The sequence below is a fragment of the Caloenas nicobarica genome, chromosome 26 (assembly GCF_036013445.1).
Source record: "Caloenas nicobarica isolate bCalNic1 chromosome 26, bCalNic1.hap1, whole genome shotgun sequence".
Lineage (NCBI taxonomy): Eukaryota > Metazoa > Chordata > Aves > Columbiformes > Columbidae > Caloenas > Caloenas nicobarica.
The window spans coordinates 5922816-5944538 of NC_088270.1; the positions used below are offsets into that span (position 1 = coordinate 5922816).

The 21723-nt window shown below is 43.3% G+C and overlaps 1 protein-coding gene across 1 annotated transcript in view; it reads right to left on the reverse strand.

Annotated features, from left to right (window-relative positions):
• Positions 1–661: 661 nt before the first annotated feature.
• The window catches only part of ARHGEF12 (Rho guanine nucleotide exchange factor 12), a 65405-nt gene continuing 44343 nt past the window's right edge, over positions 662–21723 (reverse strand). Inside the window, exons 21-41 of the mRNA XM_065651907.1 lie at positions 21408–21513; positions 21124–21336; positions 20558–20687; positions 20229–20264; positions 19447–19601; positions 18688–18834; positions 17865–17950; positions 16551–16676; positions 15065–15179; positions 12641–12741; positions 12330–12407; positions 11014–11089; positions 10442–10609; positions 9839–9926; positions 9356–9445; positions 9143–9219; positions 8575–8802; positions 6618–7100; positions 5016–5317; positions 4397–4469; positions 662–3817 (exon numbers count right to left, since the gene is read on the reverse strand). Coding sequence (XP_065507979.1) covers positions 3807–3817; positions 4397–4469; positions 5016–5317; positions 6618–7100; positions 8575–8802; positions 9143–9219; positions 9356–9445; positions 9839–9926; positions 10442–10609; positions 11014–11089; positions 12330–12407; positions 12641–12741; positions 15065–15179; positions 16551–16676; positions 17865–17950; positions 18688–18834; positions 19447–19601; positions 20229–20264; positions 20558–20687; positions 21124–21336; positions 21408–21513 — 2889 coding nt within the window. The 3' untranslated portion in view covers positions 662–3806. The remainder of the gene's footprint in view (positions 3818–4396; positions 4470–5015; positions 5318–6617; positions 7101–8574; positions 8803–9142; positions 9220–9355; positions 9446–9838; positions 9927–10441; positions 10610–11013; positions 11090–12329; positions 12408–12640; positions 12742–15064; positions 15180–16550; positions 16677–17864; positions 17951–18687; positions 18835–19446; positions 19602–20228; positions 20265–20557; positions 20688–21123; positions 21337–21407; positions 21514–21723) is intronic.

Below are 21723 nucleotides of genomic sequence, written 5' to 3' on the forward strand. Positions count from 1 at the left end.
TTGTATGTTGTACAAAGAAAATAAAATATTCTAGTATGAAGAGAGCTCCACAAGACTTAATTCAAACTAAAACAGCAGTGTTTTGGCTGCAGTTTCCCTTTTGCAGTACATCTGCCGGTCAGTTGGCACCTTTGGGGGACGGGGAGGGAATGACGGGATTTCCTTGGGGACTGGGGGAGAAAACACCACCAGATACCATCGAGCACTGAGATTATTATCAAGGGTCACCTGCTGAAGCATCACCCCCCTCTTCTAATGACAGGGACGGTATCTGCGAATCAGAACACACGAGTTTTATGGAAACACTGGAAATAGGGTGCTGTCTGAAAGCTGCGCAAAACCATCTGGACTTCTTAGCTCTTGAGGTTTGTGTTCTTCAGCCTTCTTTCTGATCCCACCTACAGGATGTTAAAGAAATCTCCCTTCTCTACACACACGGTTTGCTCAAGAAACCAGAGTGATCAAGCACCAGCTCAGCATTTGTTCCTCTGCGCTTCCATCGAAGGAAATTCCCCTCTCCAGGAAGTGTCCGTCTGACTTTTTTGCTTTTCCCTGAACTAACGGCAGAAGAGAAATCGCTTCTCAGAAAGACGGAACGAATGGTCGCTATCCTGCACCTTTGTTCCCAAGACAAGAAACTGCTGTCATCTTGTATTTGAGGAAAAAAAAAAAAAGGGGAAAAAACCACCATAACACATTGAGGAGAAGGGGCTGGGGCAAAAAACCAGAGAACGCTGTCCGGTCTGAATAAGGGAACACACAACCCATCCATCACCAACCAGGGGCAGGTTACAACGCTTCCTTACACTGGCAACTGGCATGGAAAAAAGGGTCATTTTATGGCTTAAAGGTGAAAAAAAAAAAAAAAAGAAAAAAAAAGAGGATCCTGAATAGTGCATTTGAGTTGCAGCTCCTTCCGCACGGTGAGACGCGGGCTGGGGTCTGCCCAACGGCAGACAGGAGAAAGGACCCCCCGTTATTTCGGGTGACGGCTCTCGGAAGATAAGGGACCCCCCAGCCCACCGTCGTTTTTCCAGAGGAGCAATGCCCTATTTGTGACCAACGCAGCATAAGAAGGCCAGCTGAAACAAAAAACAAACAGGACAAAGCACAGTATGTTATTTATATGGCCCATAAAACTGGGTTCAAATGGGTTGGTTTTCTCTAAAATTCCTTAAAGCTCAGGAGACTGCCCATTCCATCCAGCACAAAGGCTGATCTGCCACCATCTGGCACAAAGTGTTGATGCTTCCCCTTACACTTCCTGAGAGGTGACAGGGACAGATCTGCCCCTCACCGGGGGATTACGGCTGGGGGATCCGGAGGCAGAAATGTACGGATGACACAGCAACGCCGATACTCTGCATTCCCAGCTTTTCAACTGCTGCTACATCTATTAGAGAGGAAACCATGTACTGGTGGATGATGCTGATGCAAAGGCGAAAAAGTCCGAGGCAGCACGGGCAGATTGCTCCCCCATGGCCCATCCAAACGGCCGTTATTGCTCACCATGAACCTTGAAATTCAACTTGGAGAAAACCAGAGAACCAAGGATTTTGTCTTCAGTCACAAGAGCATTGTCCTTCACAGGTCCCATCTTTGCTGGTCTCTTGAAAAGCCCGACGAAGCTCTAACAGAGCTCGGTGCTGATTTTCAATCAGCCGTGGAAGCTTCTAGACAGCTACAGTCATCACAGCTCCTCCTGTTTGAGTGTGGAGAGCCAGGGAAGCTGAGGAACAGGAGCTGGGGGGGAGAAGGGGTGTCCTTGGGGCCTCACACCCCACGTCTGCCCAGAGCCCGCTTCTCTTTCTGGCAGGATCAGGTAAAATACGCCACATCAGGCTGAGGCAGCGTTTAGTTTTGGGGCTTAGCAGAGGAAGTCCAGATGTTTCTAAGCAAAGGTTGTAACTGTACGGCTGAAGGTGAGGAGGGGAGATCCCACCCACTAACACTGGAAGTGCTCGGGTAACGCTGACATATAATCATACAGGTGCACGATGCAAGAGGACAGGCCTTAGTGGGTCCCAAGGAAGAGGAAACAAAAGAAAACTTTGGCTTGTGTTGGCAGTGCTGGTGAAAAACAACAAGACTTTGTGCAATTGGCTCTTAAAACAAGACAAACTCCTCCTTACTCGATAAGGGCTCACGGCTCTGACTTTTCACACCGGGCCCAAAGTCATCCCTGCTCAAGCTCTGTCAATCTTTGCATGAACTTATCGTTTGTGTATTTCTAACGGGAAGAATAAGAACTGGTTTTTTGGTACATGAGTAGACAAAGGACAGGTCTGATTTCTTGCCAGTAACTATAGAGAAAACCTTTGTTTTAAAGGCACGGGGAGTATGATTTTTGTGCTGACCAAAGACAGATTCTCAGCACTTCACGATGTGATGCAATTGATGCTACAGCAGTTCTGGTGTGTTACTGGGATTCACAGGTTTGGCACGCTGTTCAGTTTGGGTTCATTACACAGTTTAAAACTTGGGAAGAGGGTGCAAAAAGACGGCCTTACACACTCACAGTCGTATTCACGGTGCCTGGGATACCAGGGACAGCTGGAACGGCCCTACGGCAACAGGCAGCTCAGGCTGTCCAGGGTTAGCTCTGATAGTTACCACCCTGTTTCCTACACTGGAAGGAATTCCAACAGCAAAACCCACTAGAACAGGCCCAACGAAGTACTAGAGAGCTGGTTCAGCCTTCTTTGTTTTGCACGTCTCTGTTTCAGTGAGAATACATTGGCACAAACCAGTTTGAAAGCAAAAAAAACCCCAAAGACCACCAGCCCCACCCCCCAAAAAAGACCCCAAACCGTCAGCAAGACATACTTTCAGGTACTAAAACTTACTGGCCCTATAATCAGCAGTACCTGCGGCTAACTCAAATGGCAGCCCTTATTCATTCAGTAGTGAATCAGGGGCAGATCTGCCCCATATCTTTGAAACACTTCTGGGTTTGCTTTTTTTCTTTTTTTGATCCAGAGAAGAGTTACAAAAGTGCTGCAGGTCCAAGTATTTTTATCACTTTACAAAGGAGACAATGATCAAAGCCAACAAAGTCAAGAAAAAACTTATCTTTCTCCTCTCCCAGTCTAATGTTGTCAACAAAGGAGACACCTAATGGGAGAGGGGAAAAAGAAGAGTTGCCCATCTCAAGTGCCTGGCTATTTAGTGCATGGAAAATTCTTGTGACGTGAACAGTTCCCATGCACTTACTGAATACAGATAGTTCCAGCCACACGTCATCCTAACACCTTCATAAGTAGCTCTTGGCAGTTTGATGCCAGCAGGGAGTGCAGAGTCCAGTGAAGCAAAGATCCACCCGCACACAGACCCACCTGCTCCGCTCAGCGCGAGCCGGGCCAGGAGCGGCGGCAGGCGGGCTGTGCTACATGCAGGGGGCTAGAACTGTCACTGCCCAGTTAAAATAGAACAAAAAAGGCAGATTAAAAAATTAAAATGTGCTTTTGATACATGGAATGAAGTCAAATAAATACATTGATTTTTTTTTTTTTTAAATGTCTAAATACACTTTTATATCCTACACCCAAAGCTCTGTACATTTGGTTTGGTTTTTCTGTTCTGAGAAATGCATTTCTGGTAGCAAGGAGAGGGGCAGAATAGAACAGACTCCCTCACTGACAAGATAGTGCAGATGTCCCACAGGAAAAGCACCCCGTGCCCACTTGCTAGAGTATGGGTCACGTTTGGATGGTCCAAACCCTCTTGTCTCAGAGTCCACAAGGAAGCCAGCGGGTGCTGTGTCCTGATACTCTTCATCCGATCTTTAGGCACCTCTCAAAACACGACTAGCTTTTGTCTGAAGAAGGCAAAAAAGAAAACCGGTGGTGAGAGAGGAGATGCAATGAGAGACAAATGCCTACCATTTCTGAACATTAGTACTAGCAGAGAAGCGTGTTATGTGAGAGAGAGCGCTCCCTTTTAACCTTGAGACCTTTGTTAGTAATTCCAGCAATTACATCTCTAGGATGCTTAAGGCCAATTTAAAGAGACCCATGACAACCATTTTATACAGCATCGAAGACACCCCAGAGAAAGAAAAGACAGATTAGAATCACTTTACAGATTCAAAAATATTGCTTAGGGACTTTACATCAATTTAGCCTTCTTTCAAAAAGAAGTTGCGTATCCTGAAATATGGGTCTTGGGTGGGCAGGGGTGAGCTTGCAAAGATCCATTTCAGAGGAAGAACAATCTCCTCTGCGCACAAGTCTCAACGGATTCAATTGACCTTTCCTGGAATCAGGTCTCAGCCCTACGAGAGCTCCTGAAGGAGCTGAAACCTTTTGTGTGCGTGTGAAATGTTAATAATTGACTTTGTGCTCTTTGTTTAATGTCTGAAGCTGAGGTGGATACGCTGCCAAGTCTGGTTGCGTACCTGAGTGCTCTCCCGTGGAGGCTGATCCAGCCAGCCCTTGGCGTCGGAGAATGGTGTAGTCCTCCTCAACCTCCTAAAAAACACAAACAACCCCAAAACTCAAGTGGCTCTTTCTCTATTCGCCAAGTAAACTTCCTACAGCAATTGCTATTATGTATAGAAAATCCCCATCGCATACAAAAAATAATTTTTAATACGGTGAGGTTGAAAGCCTCATTATTGGTCTACTGCACTTAGCACCTTCGTCTCACCTTAGCAGCAGGATGCAACAGATTTGATAAGTCTTTTTACGACAGGAATTCATGTTGCTTAGGCCAGCAGTCCCTTCAAGACGTCGCTGTTGCAGACTTGCGTGGCTTTTGTCCTATCCCTCAGGAACCTCTCCAAGTTCAAATCAAAGCAATACACACAGCTTCTGCGGAACTACCTGCCTCTCGTAACCCACAATTTAATGCAAGCAAAACTGCACTAAGTTTCCGCTTCAAAAGCTTCCAGGGGCAAAAGCCAAAGACAAAAAAAAAGGGCATGGCTGCCTTTCTTCCTGCTCAAAATTATTTTCAAGCTCTTTTCTAAAACGCAACCTAAGGAATATGACACTGCAAACAGAAACACAGTATACCTTTAACTTTTCAAGGTCGTCCTCTATCTTCTGAATATACTGCATCATCTGCATCTGTGACTCTATAGAGAGGTGAGGTCTCGCTAGGAAGCAGCAGGACTCGTCCCCTGTCCCCATCATGTCCTCGGCAAACGGGGAGCTGCCCCCGTCCAAGCGCGCGTCCCGCGGCGAGAGCGGCTGCTGCCGCGCACAGTCCAAAGAGCCGTGGCCGCCCGCCGTGCACCGCAGAACCAGCGCCGAAACCTCCTCGTCCGTGGAGCTCTCCTGCACCGTTCCGTATCCATCGAGGATCAAATAATTTCCTGTGAAGAGAACAGCTTTTACTAACACTTCCAGCTCCAGAATCGCAAAGAACCGCTGAGCTGGAGACAGTTTAAGCAGATTTTATGGAGGATAAGTGGCGAGAGGCCCATCTCCTGAGACATTTCACGAGGCGTAAGAAAAAGCATTTGCGAACGCTGCACAGAATAGTGATTGTACCAGACCAGACTGGTTTGGTTCTGATTTGGGCTTCAGAGATCATGGCTGGTTTTTGGATTGCAGTTTGAGAATTACGTGATTAAATGAGCTAATCACCCACCTTCCTGCTTCTGTAAAATCTGCGTTTCTGTTATAATGTCTGAAAAACCTGCACTTACACTAATGGTACCCGACAATTCAGACTGCTGGATTTCTAACCTCCACTAACTAAGGTACTGAGGATGCTTTTAGACGGACTGGCTTTAGAATTTAGCTTGCTGATGATACATTAAAAAGATAAAGCAATTACAGATAGAAATGCTTTCACAACCTGCACCTACCAACAGGATTATATTAAATAATCTCTCTATGGTATTACAGCAAAGCTAGCATGTGCAGTCAGAATTGACTGAAACAGGTCAATCTAATTTTGATGTCCCTACACAGTTAAGAAAGTAAACAGCATATGAGGTTGACAAATAAATTAGATGCCTCAAATTATTGGCTCAGTTTTAATAATTTAAAATGTCTCAGAAACCCAAGGAAAGAAAAATTCCTTTCAATATGGAGCTGGAAGGCAGCATTCAGACAGTCACAAATTGGCTCATTCACATTGATAGAATCCAATTTTTAAATAAAAGCATATTTATGGATAAGAGATTTCAAAACTAATAGTCACATAGAATCTACCTACTAGTAGCTACTTCTCCTACAACACGCACATGAGATAAACCTCAACTTGTGTGCTAAATTTCATGCGGTGTCATCGTGTTGGCTGACACTGCCAAATATACCGTATGTAGTAATAATAATAGAAATAACAAAAATAATAAGCTCTGAAGAGCTTCAGACTGGGATAAGGTCTCAGGAGAATTACCAGTGTAAAGCTAAACTGCGTATTAACCCCACGGTGTTTCAGCTTCTTTCATAAAACAGACAATTCATTAGCTACATGCTTGCACAGCCCTTTTCAGGGCTAAAATAACCATCAAGGGCTGAAAGTGAACTTTAAATGTCCTAAAACATATAAGCAAGAGAGGAAAACGTACTGTGATTTTCTTTAGCATCTCCTATTTAAAACTGAAGTCTCTAATACAGGATCTGGACAAGCTATCACGCAAGGAATTAATGCGATACGCCCACCTGAGATCCGTATTTGCACATCCTCTTCCTCCTTCCTTTCCATGAGTTCACTTTCAGACGGATTTTCATCGCTGTGAGCTTCTCGAGCATCAAAGAAATGCTCCCCGCTCTCGTCAGTGCCCACCCCTTCCAGCTCCGCAGTCGAGATCTCCAGATTCACGCTCATGCGGTCGATGGCGAGGTCGCTACTCGAGCTGGGCTCTCTCGCTCCCAGCTGCATGGCATCCCCTGGAGCCGGCTCAGCTGAAGTCCGAAGGCCGTAAGTAGCTGTGGACTCGCTCATTCCGGCTCTCGGGAGCGTTCTGTTTGCGGAATTCTGGTGGAATTGGTTATTGTCAGAGTGCTGTGGGCCAGGGTCGCTGCCACTCTCCGTTTGGGCTTCTTGAGAAACAGTCCGGAACCTGGGAAAGCGCTGCCGGTCTTCAGGGGTCCCCTTCTCAGCAAAGCCAAGCTGCTGGACCAGCAATTGTTTCAGCAAGCCCACTGAAAACAGAGAGAACAGTCACCAGCCTTCACAGACCGTAACCTCCCTAACAGTGATTAAATCAGACTTCAAGGCCACCCTCTCAAAAAGGGAGATCTCAGCATCCAGCCTTCTCATTGCTCTTGGTAGGAAAAACGTGTATTTATTTTTATCCCCAAGGTCTGAAGCCTTACTCCACATTCTACCTTGCAAATGAGAGCAAACCTGTCAGTACAAGTTCCATTTTCCTTTGGGAAAAACAGAGAAATCATCTGCTGAAATTACCCAGCAAGTGAGCTGGAGTGCAGGTAAATGTCCAGGTTTTACCTGTGCCTCCAAATGAACCAGAACCTACGGCCGTAAGAGGGGATTCCCACCTAAGAAACAAGCATATCGGGAGTTTTCCACTCAACTTTGAAACAACAGATCGAAAAAAACCAAAGACACATTTTCCCTAAAATTTCATGCAAATTTATGCTCGTTTGAACTTCAACCCACATAATAATACCATCTTTACACATCCCCAGACTCAGATGATCTTGTCACTAGTCTCTGAAAACAAGTACCAGGAATTCAGGATTAGAAAAGGACTTTGAATCCTGCAAGGAGAAGCATAAATGAACCGGAAGATCCAAGGTAAACTATCAGATTGCTGAAAACTGTCATGATTGTAGAGAGAGATGGAAGAGGGAACTCAGGCCAAGGATACAAACGCTCTGCATTTCCATAAAAGCAAAGGACCCATAGAGAAGCAATACTGACTATTCCCTCCAAGTGCGATCGAGGGCCTCCAAGTCCATTTCAGGTAGAGATATTTAGATTAATGATTTCTTTCCAAGTTGAGGAAGTTATATTTAGGAATTTCACTGCTGGATCTGATCAAGTGGTTTTCTAGAAACAATTCTACAGAATCATCTGTCCACCAGGAAAATTTCTTTTCAACACTTGCAAGTGTTGGTCTAATTCCATCCAACCACCTCCCAAGTCCTCAGAAAATCTGAAACTAGACTTTGTCAAGCTCATATATATCCAAACTCATTTGTGGTATTTTACAAAAAAAACCCCAAAAATACACAAAATGATATTCTGCAACTCATGCGGCCTCTCCTATTCTGCTCCAGTGCCATGAAAATAAGTCCACAGGCTGCGTTGTGTTTAAAAAAACTGCTGACTAGCAATGGCACAGCACTGCACAAAGTTCTGCAATATAATCTTGTCATCAAAGCACTTCATGGACAGTAAGTAACAATTCATTACCACCACCATTTTACACAGGGGAAAACCACAGACAAGCAATGAGAAGCCCAGAGCCAAAGAAAGGGCCAGTACATGAGCTCACAGCTTAGAACTCCTTGCTGTCAGCTCCGTTCTGCTGTGATCTACAGCACAGAGCAAACTGACACCCAACAGAAATTTAGATTTTATTTTAGCTCACTGATTTAGATGATTGACCTAACGACTTGGATCTCCAGATCACATCCCACAGGTACTTACAGTTCCTTAACGCGTCCAGTGCCCACTGCCCTTCTGACACCGACGCTAAACCGGTGGTGGTGTGTTCACAGCACGCAGAAGAATCTTTAAGCGTCAGGTCTGCTTGCTGCACTTTATCAAACTGTCTTTCTGACACAAGAAGACTTTCTGCCTTGGACTTGTCAGACACGATGGGCGAAGAAGACTCAGCGTTCAGTATTAAGGGAGGCTCAAGGCCCAAATCTTTGTCTAGTAAACGGAAAACACGCGTTCAAGTTAAACAACTATGGCAAATATGATGATAAACTGCAGAGAATTCTGCTTCACACAGAAATCTCTGAAAACGCTAGAAAATGCAGTTCTTGAACACAGGCTTGATAAAAGGCAAAAAGAATCTTTCCCAGCAATTTATAAAACAAAGGGAACAAGTAAGAGGTATGGTTCCAAGAGGTTCAGTATCACTCCTCTACAAGACTTCTAAAAAAATTCCTTTCCAGAAAAATGTCCAAGCTACCAAAAGCTCTCCGAGCCACAAGGAATATACGGCTTGGGACGTCTGCAAATCTACTGCCACCATTCACTGTTTTACCTGGACTTTGCAGATTACTGGTGGGAATGTCATGCTGCTCCTTGAGTTTCTGCTGCTCCTCCTCTTCACGCTCTTCTCTACAGAGAGGAAAGAATGAACGCTTTCTTTTAGTCACATATATCTGATCCACTGCATAAGAATCAGTGCTCTGGCTGGCAATTTTGGGAAGAAAAAGAAAAACCAGCCCTTCCTTCTCCAACTGCTTTTACTTACTCGCCAGGTCCTGACTGTGGTAATGTGATCACTCTCCTGGCGCTGCCCATTTTCACAGTCCCTGCCATCTGAGCTATAAGGTCCTGCCACCTGCAGCAGAAACATCAAATAAAAACATGCAAGACATGAAGCATAATGAATGCTTCTCCATTTAACACCTCTTAAATCCCGTTAATATTACACCGCCTCACCAGGGCATTCTACAGCAGAAGGAAATGAGTGACAGGACCTTAGCGGGAGCTGTCAGGTGAGGCAGCTGTTTTATATATAAATATATAGGAAAGCATTAGGTAACATTTCACATATTACTGAAGAGTTTCAAATATGACAGACTAGACCAGTCAAATAAGTCTATGCTCTGCTTCTACTTTAGAAGAAAAGCATTTGTACCAAAGATAAAGTGTTTAGCTAGGGAATCAAGTTCATGCATTGGAGCGCTGTGATCAAAATCAAACAATGGCTAGAACTGTACGAAGTACTTACACGTTCTTTTCTGAAACAGTCTGTGCCACCAGTTCATAAATATGAGCGCCGTTTTCTGACATGGAGATGACGAAGAAAGCTTTGTTATCTGTAGCAACACAGAGAGGGAAGAGTTTAACGAGATGCCTTGGCCCCACGTGGCTTTCTGAAAATTCCTAAAACTGAGCATAACCCCAACCAGAAGCAATGACAGAAAAGTTCATGAGATAACCCTCCAACGCTGTAATATACAAACGCCCATCTTTTCCTGCCCAGGAAATTTGTCTGTTAGTCCTCAATGAAAAGAGCCATTACTGCCCAAACCATTTAGAAACAGATTCATTTCTCCTCTTTTCCCTCCTCATAATTTTTAAAGTACCTTTCATCTAATATAATCAGAGTACTTTAATTTAGAAGTCTATTTAAAACTCAAGGCGTGCCTATTACTGATGCAAAGAAGTTAAACAGCTCATACGTACAAAGCAAGATGTTGGACAACTAAGAATTAAGCCTACGCATTTTTCCATGTTCTGCTCTGGAACTCTAGACAAAAACATTTCTCCTCAGCTGATCCGCTCTTCATTTTTGGCTGCCTCTTTTGCTTTCTCAAGAGGTTGCACTGACCTGTTGCCACCTGGCGAACCAGAACGGTGTTCAATTTGATGATAGGACTGAAGGTGTGTTTACTGTCAGCTGTCGACGCCAAGATTTTACTGTGACACTTCAGTACCAGTTTATCATCTTGTTTCTGCAGCAGCACCAGAATGTCCTCCAGGAGCAGAGTATAGAGATCTGCACAGAGCGCAAAAGAGCTCAGAATGAGTTAAAGATGCGTAGTTTTATATCACACCCCTGCAGAAAGAAAAAGGCTGCATTTTTTGATTACTCATGCAGAGGCAGTAATCAGTGCTGTGCCATTCTAGGCAAAGCTTGCAAATCTTCCTCATCAGAACTACGGCAGAAAGCTACAGATGGAATTGGATCATCTCATGACTGACTGCTGTGTCCCTGCATGGCCTTAATGATACTCCAGCACATCTCAGAATTGACAAGAATAATTTAATCAGCTCTGAGAAGCACACAGGCATTATTATAGGTGGCAGTAAGAATCATCACTGGAAAGTGCAGAAATGCTTTCTCTTCTCAGCAAACACAAACAAACCCAACTTCAAGTCAGCAGATGGAACAGGACTCACCGATGGTTTTGTCACGATTAACCTTCCAAGTCAGAGGTCCTTCATGAAGCATTTTTCTCTTGGTTAGATCCAAGTTCTGTCACCAGGGGAAAGAAAAAAAGCAGCGCTATGAAATTCCTGTGGAAGCAAGTAATGGTAAAGCATGGGAGTGTCTGAGGGAAGTCTACAACAGGCACTCCGGTTTGGAGATGAGCAGCTAAACCCAGCCTGGAAAAAGAAACACGGAACAGGAGGCGGGTAAACCAAAATCATGGGAGAGGTGTTTGCTATCACTCTTCCTCTTTCTCTGCTCTTCTGGAGATGTTGGGGGTCAGAGGGTAGAGAATTGTCCTAAGTCACACTACTAGGGCGTCATCTGATGTCTACGAGTTGTTTCCAGTATCTGTTTTAAAGTTTGCAGTTCTAGCGTTACAACTGGTTAATGCTTCAGCACTCAATTTGCAAGTCAAGTGTGCCCACAAATGATATACTGATACACGAATCATCTCAATGATCTCGTGGACTTTATAATGTCAATGGATTCTTCAGTCATTTCAGTGCTTGTGACATTTAGTTCTGCAGGCACTTGAAGTGACAGTTTTCACAAGTCATTCCTTCCAAGTCTCAGAGTCTACAATCAACGACAGCAAGATTTCATAACTGCCAGTAAATTCTTCATTTCGTAACTAAACACTTGCAAGCTTATTTGTGAAGGGATACAGGACGTAGTTTTATAGAAAAGTCTTCATATAATTTTTTTTTCTTAGATACACATTCACTTTGGGGAAGATAGGGCACTGATACAGCAAGTAACCAGCTTCACTGACCTAACTGCAAGAATTTAGAGGGGCCATGAAACACAGCACTTTTAGCACTGTACTTAAGACTTAGTTTGCTATACTTGTTTTTCTCCTACACAAACCAGCATGTGGACAAGCTCTTCCTTTGAAACCAACTGCATTGCTACACTAGCCTTCCCAGTTCCAACGGCACAACCAAGGCACGCAATCATCTGAGATGTATGTCCATAACAAGACTTAACATCCATCAGGTGCCTCTTATGTGATACAGTACATTAGCTTGCAGACCATTAAGATTTGTTTTACAAGCCTCACCAACACTACGATGTGCAGAACGAAGTTGTTACATCCACAGAGATCTTCAAGAAGGTAGTGGAACTCAAATTTCTGAGACTAATCGTTTTAATTTTTCTACAGAAATATTTAGCTCCAAAGACCATTTGATTATACATCAGAATGGTGTAGTAGAAAGAGGCACAAACTGAACAACAGGGCTGCAAGCACAATTTACATGAAGATTGCTTTAACATCACTCACCCTGAACTCATCCATCATGAGATCCTCAGACTGCTTCAAGTACGACAGGTCAAGACGACGCTGATAATCTTCCAAATGCTGCAGAAAATGTAATGAAGAAACGAAATGGTCACTTTGGTTAGCGAAACGCAGTAGCATCAGAGTGCAGGCTTCCACACATTCCCAAACGCCTGAGATTCCTCCTCTCACAGGAATGCTTGTGCCACAAAACATCTTCGAGCACAACAAAAAGTCACCGGGACAGAGACTCCAGGTGTCTTAACCAGCTTGTTGCTCTTCAACGCTCTTTGCCTCACTCTGTTCACTCTCACCTGCTTGTTCTCAGACTCTTTGACAGCCTGGTTCACGTGGTTGAGGATCTGACGACAATGATCTGCTGCTTTCTTCACCTTCTCTTTCTCTTCAGGCAGCTCTGCAAGACAAAAAGGAAATGCAATAATGCTCTCCAAGAAAGGGTGAAAAAGTCAGAAATCTAGTGCGGTTTGCTAACCTCAAATTTGAGAAAGAGAACTTAAATTTACAGAATAACCTATCAACAAAAGCAGTGCATTTCAAAGGCGACACGACAAAAATAGATTAGTGACAGGAGGGAATTCATTCTGCCCTGCACAAGACACCAGCCTCTGACGACCACTGTGCACAGCACTTGTTACTCTCTCATTTTTCAGGGGCTTGTGACAACTATTTCCCCACAAACATCCATCTGAGAAGTATGCTGTGAAATCTAAGAAGTTTACTAAGATTCCACTGTGGTACAAAGAAAGGGGAGATATTTAAGATGACACACAGCCAGCTACCCAAGTCCCAGGATTCGGTTCCTGCACCTCTTCCAATGCTGATTTATTTTGGAAGAGAAGGAAACAGACAAAGAAACATAAAGCAAAACATTAAAAGAAAGTGTTACATTTCCTAATTATGATTGGAGTCAACTTGTAAATGTAGTATATTTTTAATGAGTAATGAAATTACACTGCAGCAGGTATCTGCTAGCCAACCTGAAAAGGCATTTGATGGTATTAATAATTATATTTTTGCCTGTTACGCTGGAAATATCTTTCAGTGTAACACATCCTAGCTAAACCCTACCTTCTGTGAAAATGTTCTGTGGTGCTTTAGAGATTCAGAGGAGGAAGGAAGGCCACATTAAGATTCTGCTAGTGTTATGTTTAAAAAAGCATTTCTTTCCAAGTTCAAGCTCCTTCAGATTGACATTCAGGTTGACATTATATGGACAAGATCCGAGATTTTTAGATCAAACTTGTTTTGGAACAGACTTCAGGGGTGTAGGTCAGATTGCACTCTGAGCAGATGTTTTTCCCAGATATTGTGAATTTTGAAGAAATAGTACTGAGGATTGACTAAAACAAAGAAAAAAACCCATGACCACCCTTGGTCAATAACAAGAAAACCTTGATCTTAAAAAAACCCACAACGATTTGTTCTGTATTATCTGCTTTTTGTCCTGTTGTTGAAGAAACATGTTGATTTGCCATAAGCCTTAACACTACATGGTTTTTGCTTAGATTCTATAACACTTTCCTTTTTTCCTTCCTTGCTCTATGTCTATCCAAGCTTGTTTAGGCAATGGCATAACTTGACAGGTTTTATATTAGATTCTTCATTCTTCACATTTTTATACTAGTAATGGATGCTTAGGGATTTCTGTTTCTGTTCTGATCTTGTTCTTTTTCTCTCTCAAATGCATCTACACAGAAATTGGAATTCAATTAAATGTGTTTTCTTGTAACAGTTCTATTTAGCTATCTTAATGTCCCAAATTCAAGGAAAAAAGTGTTTATCAGATCACATTTATTATTGAAAACCAAGTTATTTAAACAAATAGAACATCATCTTTAGTGAGTGAACTATTTCCAGTTTTTTCCTTCTTCAAAACTGTAGAAATGAGTTAGATATTCCTAGAAAATTACTGGAAGAACAGACATGCTAACGGCTATTCAAAAGAATAGCATAAACGCAACTTGCCTCTCAGTAAGTTCCTAAAGTTTAGGTTGCTAAGAGCACATTAAGACACACATTAAGGAATTTTCTTAGGAAGGAAGAGTTTCACGATACCCACTCTTTTTCCTCTGTTTCTTCTTCTTCTGAATGTAATTCCAGCTATTGTATAAGAGCATGTGACAATGTCAAGCAGAAATAGACGGGTGCAGAGAAAGTATTTTCTTCACTTCCATTTGGTTGTCATAACCATTACAAACCACTAACAGCAGTAATGGTGTAAAATGAAAAAACGGGTTAGGAACTGGAGGGTGGAGAAGAGACGGTCTGCAATTCCTGGTTTCCTTCTTCAAAAACTAATAGCAAATCAAGATGTTTTGCTAGTAACTTTCATAAGCAGAGTGGTTTGGTTTATCTGCAAAGCATTCCCCTCCTTTAACTTTTTAAGACCACATTTAAATTATTATATTGCACTCTATGTTTACTATAACCCAAAGCAAACTGTCAGTCACTAATTTCATGTTCAATGTCCTTTTTTCTTTTTTTCCTAAGCAGAAAAATGAATTTAATTTAGAAACAAAGACTGGACGTTCTTATTTTATGTTATTATTTTTAATTATTATTTATTACTTTATCTTTAGTGTATTTTCCTGTGTGGGAGGCAGCAGCGAGGTCACAAAGAAAACAGATAGCAACCCACAAAATTGAACTATTCTCAACATATGCTATGAAATCGCATTTGCCTAGAAAACCTCCTGAGACGCATGGAAAGGCTTTACCTGTGTACTTCGCAATGTTATCCAGCAGAAGGGGGTACTTAGTCAACCTCTGCATCTCTGTGGGAATGATATCCTTCAGTTGCAACCGGCGACACAGTGGATTACTCTCGGCATCCTAAAATTAAACAGCACAATAACTACATTTGTCATTTTTATTAAGACTGTAATTACATGCAACATCTATTTATCACATAAACATCTATTATTTCACTTTCCAGTAATTAAATACAAGACAAGAAATGCCAACATCTATCATTCAGACAACATGCGCCCTCTTCATGGGCAACCGCAGATCGGAAAGGCCCAGCACAAAAGCGGCAGCTCCGCCTCATCACCCTGTGGAGGGAACAGAGTGACTGTCAGCGGGTTTGCTGGTGACACCGAACTGGGAGGAGCGGCTGCCACTGCAAGGCTGTGCTGCCATCCAGAGACCTGGACAGGCTGGAGAGTTGGGCGGGGAAAAATTGAATGAAATATAACAAGGGCAAGTGCAGAGTCTTGCATCGAGACCAAAAAAACCCAAAATTGGTTCCCCTGGGGCCGCTGTTTTGAGCCCTGAGGTGATTCTGGTGCCGCCATTTTGAGCCCTGAGGTGATTCTGGTGCCGCCATTTTGAGGCAGCTTGGGGGTCACTCCCTTGTTCTCCTGCCCCAAACAAACTGGAACACAGGAGGTTCCACTGAAGGAGGAGAAGAAACTTCTTGATGGTGAGGGTGCCAGAGCCTGGCCCAGGCTGCCCAGGGAGGTTGTGGAGTCTCCTTCTCTGCAGACATTCCAACCCGCCTGGACACCTTCCTGTGTAACCTCAGCTGGGTGTTCCTGCTCCGGCGGGGGGATTGCGCTGGGTGAGCTTCCGAGGTCCCTTCCAACCCCTGACATTCTGGGGTTCTGTGATCCCTCTTTACTTCACAGAGGCCTGGGACCATCTCCAGTCAGTCTCAGTCACCGCCACACAGGCAAGACATCAGTTTAGGCTTTCACGCTATAGCAAAACTACAGCACATTTTCCAATATAACCTCAACCCTTGTATTACTGGAGTTCTTCTCAGCCTGTGATAATGAAGATAATGTTCTCTCCTCCAAATGCCACATGTATTCAAAGCCCCTCTGCTGGCAGGCAGAATAGGTGTTCATTATCTGTCTCCTGCTCACGGCATGAATCAAAATTGTACGGCTATAAGCAGTTTTCCCCACAGAAGTACTCAGCCTGGGGAAGCAGCCACCTCAAATGAGATGCCACCTCCTGCCTGGGACAGCATGTGCTTTCCTGCATTCTACCAGGACATTCTGCGCTCCCCAGAATTGAAGGCTCCTCCCTCCAGAAATGATTAGCAGAGGTAAATACAGTATTGGAGATGATCCCAATCTGAAGACAATGTTAGACATGATGTCACGAGTCATAATAACTTTATCTACAACCACTCATTATGCTATGCTGGTCACCAGCCACATCCTCATGTCACTCAAACTCTTGCACAAAATTCACCTGCACAAAAGTCTGGAAGCGAGAGTCCTTCTTCTGGCGCGACTTGATGACCTCTAGAGCAAAGGGCTGGTTACTGCAGAAAGTGGCAGTTGCGTGTTTCAGCTTTTCCTCTGCTGGTCCACTGAACTGTGCCAGAAAGCCAAGAAAGCCAAATTTAGATAGGCTCGAGTTCAGCAGAAGCCACTTCACTTCTTCATCTCCAGAAAAAACTGCACCCAGGTGAATGACAAGGGATTATTTACCAGACCACTGGTCAGCAAAGCCAAGACCAAAGGTCACCTTGTTTCTCAGGGACACCCATGCTTAAACACCAGAATATAACACAAGATCTTATTTCCTAAACAAAACTATTACAAAAACACGGCATGGGGAAACAATAGCTTTGAGAAGGGCTGAGAAATGTGCCGCAGGTGGTTCATCTGTTACTGTGACTCTTCCCGTTCCTGCTACCCAGCCTGTGATGCAGCACAGGAACTCCTGAAAATACTCTGCAGAATGAGATCCTGCAGTTTTTGGTTTAGTCACTTAGCCAGACACTATGCAAGGGCATATAACTATTAGCTTAAGGTCTAGCTTGCTCTATCAAGTATTTTCTTGCTTTTTCATAATACACAGGAGAACTGAAAGGGTTGGAGGTGTTCCTCCACCAGCCACATCTGATCTTCAATTTCTTTTTTCTCGAATACTAGACAAACAGCATCATAGAAAGCAAACACCACAAGAAGAGCGGAAAGGAAGAAGCAGATCAATCTTCAATCCTAAATGAAGCAGGCTTGTAAACAAACAACCCGGGAGATTCCTGAGAGACAATTGCCTGCTTTTAAAGAATCTCCATCACTCCTGCTCCTGTCATTTGGAGCTCAGAAAGGAAACCTCCAACAGCGCTGTAAATTTGAAAGGGTTCGGCTATGTAAATTCTAGGATTGGAAACCAGTATTTGTAACTATCTTTTAACTGAACCACAGGGAACACAAGACTTATATTTCAGTGTTACTGAAATAAATTGTGCTATTACATTTTTCAAAATCCTACTCTCATCTTTATGTCTCCAATACTACCTTTCTACTCTACCCACACATCATAAGGAAATTATTTTTTCTTCCGTAAATTACTGTTATCTCTAGCCAAATGGAAATTCTACGAGTTCCTCCCATTTTCCTTCAACCCTCATTCTCTGCCCCTGCGTTGGCTCCATACAAGTCTAAGATCTTCGGTTCCTATTAGCTGGAAATTATTAATACCTTTGCTAAGCTCTGGCTCTGTCGTTCTATGAAACATTATTTTCACGTAAAAGAAAGCAAAAAAGGATTTTACCCAGGAAAGCAAGTCTTCCCCAATTTGGCCAATAACAGAAGTCTCGTTCCTTTTTCGGACAGCTTTCATCTGATCGTTCAATGCAACTTAAGAAAAACAAAAGAAAAATTAATATCAGGAAAAGGCTAGATTTGCAATAATTTCAATTTAAAAAATGAAAATTGTCCAGCGAGATAATAAATTCAGCAGAGTATCTAAGAAAATGTTAGATAGTTCCTTCACACTTCTGTCTCACCTGTCTTCAAGTGACCCGTAAGAACCTTTCCAGTCTCACCTTCTCTGAGGCTCAATATCATTGCCCTTTGAAAAACATAATAATAATGTAGAACACACTTCAAGCCACCTGCATAAAATTACTCAGTGGCAGAGCTGAAATTCTGATTCGGAACAGTCCTTTCTCTAAACAACTAGGAAGGGCCACCCTTCAAAACCACCTGCAAGGCATCAATCTTTTTCAGATTTGTTTTCATATTCTCTTCAATGACAGTTGTAACATTGTGAACGTTGACCCATAAAGATGGTTCATCAAAGCATTGCTCCTTTTATCAAAGCGTGAATCAGCACGAGAGAGTCTGTGTACACGGATAAGGAAAAGCAAGTATCTTAAACACTGGACACATGCATGCTTTATCGAAATAGCTTTGTAAATCAGAAATGCAAAAAACTGTGTGCGAAAGGAAGAAGGGCTGTATTATTCTTTTTATCTGAAGTGTTGTATGAGGTTGCCTGTTGTTTCAGGGTCACTTGCTTAAATTTTTCAGCTATTTCTATCCAGAATTCCCGTTGAGACTACAAAGCTGAAAGGCCCTTCAGCAGCTCTTACCATGAAGCCCAAGGATATCCTCCAGATTTGAGAAGATTTTCCGTTTGTCGCTGGAGCTCAGGATGCCTTCCCGGGTGACACGCTGGTAGAAGACATTATGCAGAACCTTCAGCGTGCGGACATGAGCTCTCTCGGTGTAAAACAATTCTGAAGAGAGAGGAAAGCTGGCTTGTAACCACCTACTTAAAGAGGTGCGGCAACGCGAATCCAAATGGGAAGCAAACAGAAGTGGGAAATACGAACTTACACAAGTCTCCCTCACCAACACTTCCCTTGCTGGCCCATATTCCAGCTTGCTCTGCAATATTTCCATGTTTGAAAGAACATGGCTCGTAATTTCCCTCAAAGAGTGAGCTCTTAGCAGCTCATCCAGCCACACAGAGCGTTCTGCAGGATTGCAAGATCCGAAATTGAGATGAAACTTTGAAGATGAAGTCTGGTAGTAGCTTTCTGTTTGCATCAAGTGTTTTTGAATGGTCTAGACAGCTCGTCTTGCTTTCTTTTATTGCACATGATATTGCAAACTGGCCTCTCAGCGTAAAACCACTTAATATTGTTTATTTCTTCTCTAATAACTGGACCTGTGTCATCTCAGGATACATTTCAGTAACAAGTTTCACACACATCAACACTGCAAACCAGAAGTAATAGATGGCGACGACTTTGAGCAAATCAGTTTTAAATTTTAAGGACTTTAGAGCTCCAGAGGACAGGTTTCAACTTTGTGCTTTGTGAGCTAGGGAAAAGCATCCATCTCACCATTAATCACTTCTTGGCGCTTGATTTCATAGGGTTTCAGCCCCATCAACACTTCTCGGCTCACGAGTTGCTGCCAGTTGGGAGGGTCCGTGTCCATGTCAAAATCATACAGCTCATCTTCACTTTGTACATCTGCGAAACCAACACTGTCCATCCTACCATGAAAAAATACGTCAGATACTTCCCATTTCAGGCATGGATGTAAGGAAGAAAGAGGAGAAACATCTAAGTATATATATCAGTTGTAAAGCACTATGAATGTGCTCTCCATAACAGCTGGAGGCTGTTACATGTCTGAACCTATAGGCACATTTTCTAATTTTGCCCTTTACAGAACAACTAAGAGTGAATATCTGTTCTTACAGTATTTCCATAACCCTCCTTTTAATGACAAAGATAAAATAATTTGCTTGAAGTCAAATATCAAGTAAGTGAAAGGCCAGGTTACAATTTCTTTCCTCCATCTATCTGCAGACACAGAGCTATCAGCAATATACAGATTTAAAAAGAAAACGTGGAAATCTCAGTTCCCTAACCCATCCATTCAAATCAGTAGATACAACCATCACTGTATTTCACTCATAGATCAAAGGCCTTATCTGCATATGATTCACTCCACCTGTCCTATAGACAGATGTCAGTGTCTCATTTCATTTATGCGTTATTTAAAAAAGGAAAGATCAGGCAGACAATTGCACTGGCTCAGAACAACGAACACTACTGCATTCTACTTCATAACCTATTAAAATCTCAACAAATTCAGTGTATATAAGCATACTGACTTGCGAAAAGGCTTTGGTGTTCCCATGTCGACCATTCTGCAAAGAACGAAAGAAATTATTAGGGAAGCTTATGCAAGAATTTCCCCCCACTCAGACATTCAGCACAACTTCGGGATAAAGGCCTAACCTCCTAACTAAAAAACGTTGTCCGTCTGTCAGCCTCCCCCTCCTGATACAGAGTTTTCTAGTTTTCTAGACCCAGACCAGCATTGCCTGCCTCTACCACTATTGTTTAATATGATGTCACTAACAGTTTTACGGACTAATCCTCAACAGCCATCATCACATCGACTCTCCCACGGCTCAAGCAACCAGGGCACCATCGTTACCTCTCTGATTCTCCCTCCTCCTCCTGCAAGTTTTCCAAAGGAGATGGGAATTCAAAGGTGTTATTAGGCGTGCGGGGTGTGCTGTCTATATAGTCATTAGCAGGTGGAGCTTCTCCAGTCTGCTTCAAACCTAAACGGAGAAAAAGCATAAAATGTCAAGAGCCGTACCAAACCAGAGTACATTAGAGAACTTCACAGCCGCATTTCAGCTCAGAGTTGGAGGAACTGAATTCTTGGGCTGGTAAGAATAACCTCGGCGACAAACGCTTCCAGATGACACCAACTTGTGCTCACAAAAGCAGGCGCCGAGACTGTATTTCTTCCTGTTAGACGATCCAACGCCACAGTGATAGAACCCACCTAACGACAATTTCTGGCCATGATAACATTTCCTAATTTGAACCAGAGACTAAATCAAGAAGAGATGAATAAGCACCCAGGGAGGTCACATCTAATGACACAAAACCACTTCCTAATTCGTCAAGTTCGTTGCGTCAGAACTGCGCTTTGCGTGTCCCGTTCACAACGCAATCTTTAATCATTCCTCTGTGCTAAGACCGTCTTACCCGTGTCGCTGTCCTTGCTTCCTTCTGGGGAGGAAAACGGACCCACCGCCAAGGGGGACATGGGGTTGGCAGGTGGGTACGGGGCATCGGTTCCGTCACCGCAGGACCCGCTCTGGCGCGTCTTGCTGGAATCCGCTGGCTCCGGGCTCACAGAAGCTGCTGTGGGTAAGTGCTTTGGATGGCGGGGCTTCTGCATTTCCATGGCTCTGCCAACTGAACAAACACAGCCATCAGATTGCTGATTTTCCCTGTTTTCAGCAAGGAAGAGAGGAAGCGTTTCATACTTGCGCCACTGTCATGTCGACTTGGTCTCCTCGGTGGGCCCAAAATATTAGGAAAGCCTCTTCTCTTTCCTTTTTCCTCTCCTTCTTTCTCTTTCTTGATGCTTTGCTGCAGTTAATATACAACAAAGAAAAGCAAAGCAAAGGGATCACTCGTTTCTTCAAATTCAGTTATTTACTGAGATATTGAATAATTCTTTAAAACCGCAGGCGTTTGGTACAAGATAACTTTATTTCAAACAAGTTACTGAGAGGTCGACATGCCGAGCATCACGGGCAGAGACAGAACTGCTCATAACAGTCCTAACATTTCAAAGGA